Here is a 1,660-nt window from a genome sequence, read left to right on the forward strand (position 1 = left end):
CCTAGACCCAAGTTCACATTCGGGGCGGCGGCGGGGACTATGCTTGCACCGAATCCATGTTACATATGGCTAGAGGGCACATGTAACCTCCCTTATCCTCCAACTCCAATGCTATAACCGAGAAACCGTTTGCAGTAGGAGAAACTTGTCGTGATCCGTTTGACACTTAGACTACATTATACAGATGACTTGCATCAGAACCTTAGTTACATGTTATCGGTCAAGGTAAGCAAAGTGCACCATTCACCATTTCATCGTGCTATGTTACCTTTTTTTTATTGAATGTCGTGTGGTGTGGTGGGATGGAAGCATGCACAATAAACTAATTGAACTTTCATTTGACAATGTTGATAAGTCGTTTACCTTGATAGAGTGAATAAATATTGCATTAGTTATATGGTGGATATTTGATAACCCATAGCAGGGCCTGAAAAAATGTCCAGAAATTCGTATGTACCCTTTAGCTGAATCCACCTCAGTCAACGTTGCAGAAAAAAGTGCTTTATTGAGTTTAGTTCATCAAGTATATTACTCCCTCCGTCCCATAATATAAGAACGTTTTTGACACTAGTGTAGTGCCAAAAACTTTCTTATATTATAGGACAGAGGGAGTACTATATAATACTGGAACGTCAACGGTTAAGATCAAATCGTAAGAATCGATGACACGACTGCAACATGAATTTAAGTCAGAAGATCCATGTGTGTACCTGAAGATGAAGGCTGTAGAAGGTCCTGTTCTGAAAAGCCGAAGCGGACGAGCTGATGAGGCAGAGGCCTTGGTTCTCCAGCACCTTGATGCATTTGGACATGGGCAGCGCACCGGCCATGGTGTTCAGCAGGCTGACCTGGACCATGATTTCCCTGTCGTCAAGGCAGGTGGCGGAGACGATAGGAGCCGTGCCATCTCCCGGCCTGCAGCTGGCCCGCGTCAGCTGCTCCTTCTTCTTCTCCAGGCCGTCTACCTCCTTCTGCAGCTCCGGGATGTACTTGATCACCCGCGACACAATGGTCGGATTGCCCAGCTTCCTCTGCGACATCAGCGAAAGATAAATCGATCAGATGCTCAGTACGGAATCTCGCACATGTGTGTAGCGTAGGAAAATATCATGTGTGTAGCCCAGAGAAGATTAACGAGTTGGGTTTAGTTAAGCGATTTAATTACGGTGTGATGATCATCGTCGGGGAGGAGGGAGCGAAGGTTGGAATAATGCTCGTTGAGCTGCTTGCGGCTGTCGCGCTCGTACGCGCTGTGGCTCATCTTTCGGTGGGACCTCGAGCCGCCGGAGGAGGTGGCGTTGTTGGCAGCCGGCGCCGCCGGGATGTCGTGGTCTAGGTCTAGGCCCGGCAACTGCAGGGACGGCGCGAGGTGGTGGTGTCCACCGGAGAAGATGTCCGCCTCCAGTGACGACATGCTGCTCGTGAACGGGTCGTTGAACATCTGGTGCTCCATTGCTCGCAGCTAGCTTGTGATTGGTCTCGTTCGTGTGGAGAGGTTGTAGAGATGATGGTGGATGAGGGGGAACCTAGCCTGCTTGATCTACACTGGTTGAATTTTATCCAGATTGATCAGCATGAACTACTTCTCATGGCTGGTTTGACCCATGCAATCAGGTTGAGCAAGTTCCGGAGTGGCGACCTCCATTTTATATAGGGCGAG

At 49.0% G+C, this 1,660-nt stretch overlaps 1 protein-coding gene across 1 annotated transcript; it reads right to left on the reverse strand.

Annotated features, from left to right (window-relative positions):
- Positions 1 to 689: 689 nt before the first annotated feature.
- Positions 690 to 1,456, reverse strand: LOC123067953 (protein IRON-RELATED TRANSCRIPTION FACTOR 2-like). The gene is made up of 2 exons (XM_044490514.1): positions 1,166 to 1,456; positions 690 to 1,031 (listed from the first exon to the last, which is right to left on the reverse strand). Exons 1-2 carry the CDS (start codon positions 1,451 to 1,453, stop codon positions 690 to 692), a joined length of 630 nt encoding a protein of 209 aa, XP_044346449.1. The 5' UTR covers positions 1,454 to 1,456.
- Between the last annotated feature and the right edge of the window lie 204 nt (positions 1,457 to 1,660).

The sequence above is a fragment of the Triticum aestivum genome, chromosome 3B (genome assembly GCF_018294505.1).
Source record: "Triticum aestivum cultivar Chinese Spring chromosome 3B, IWGSC CS RefSeq v2.1, whole genome shotgun sequence".
NCBI lineage: Eukaryota > Viridiplantae > Streptophyta > Magnoliopsida > Poales > Poaceae > Triticum > Triticum aestivum.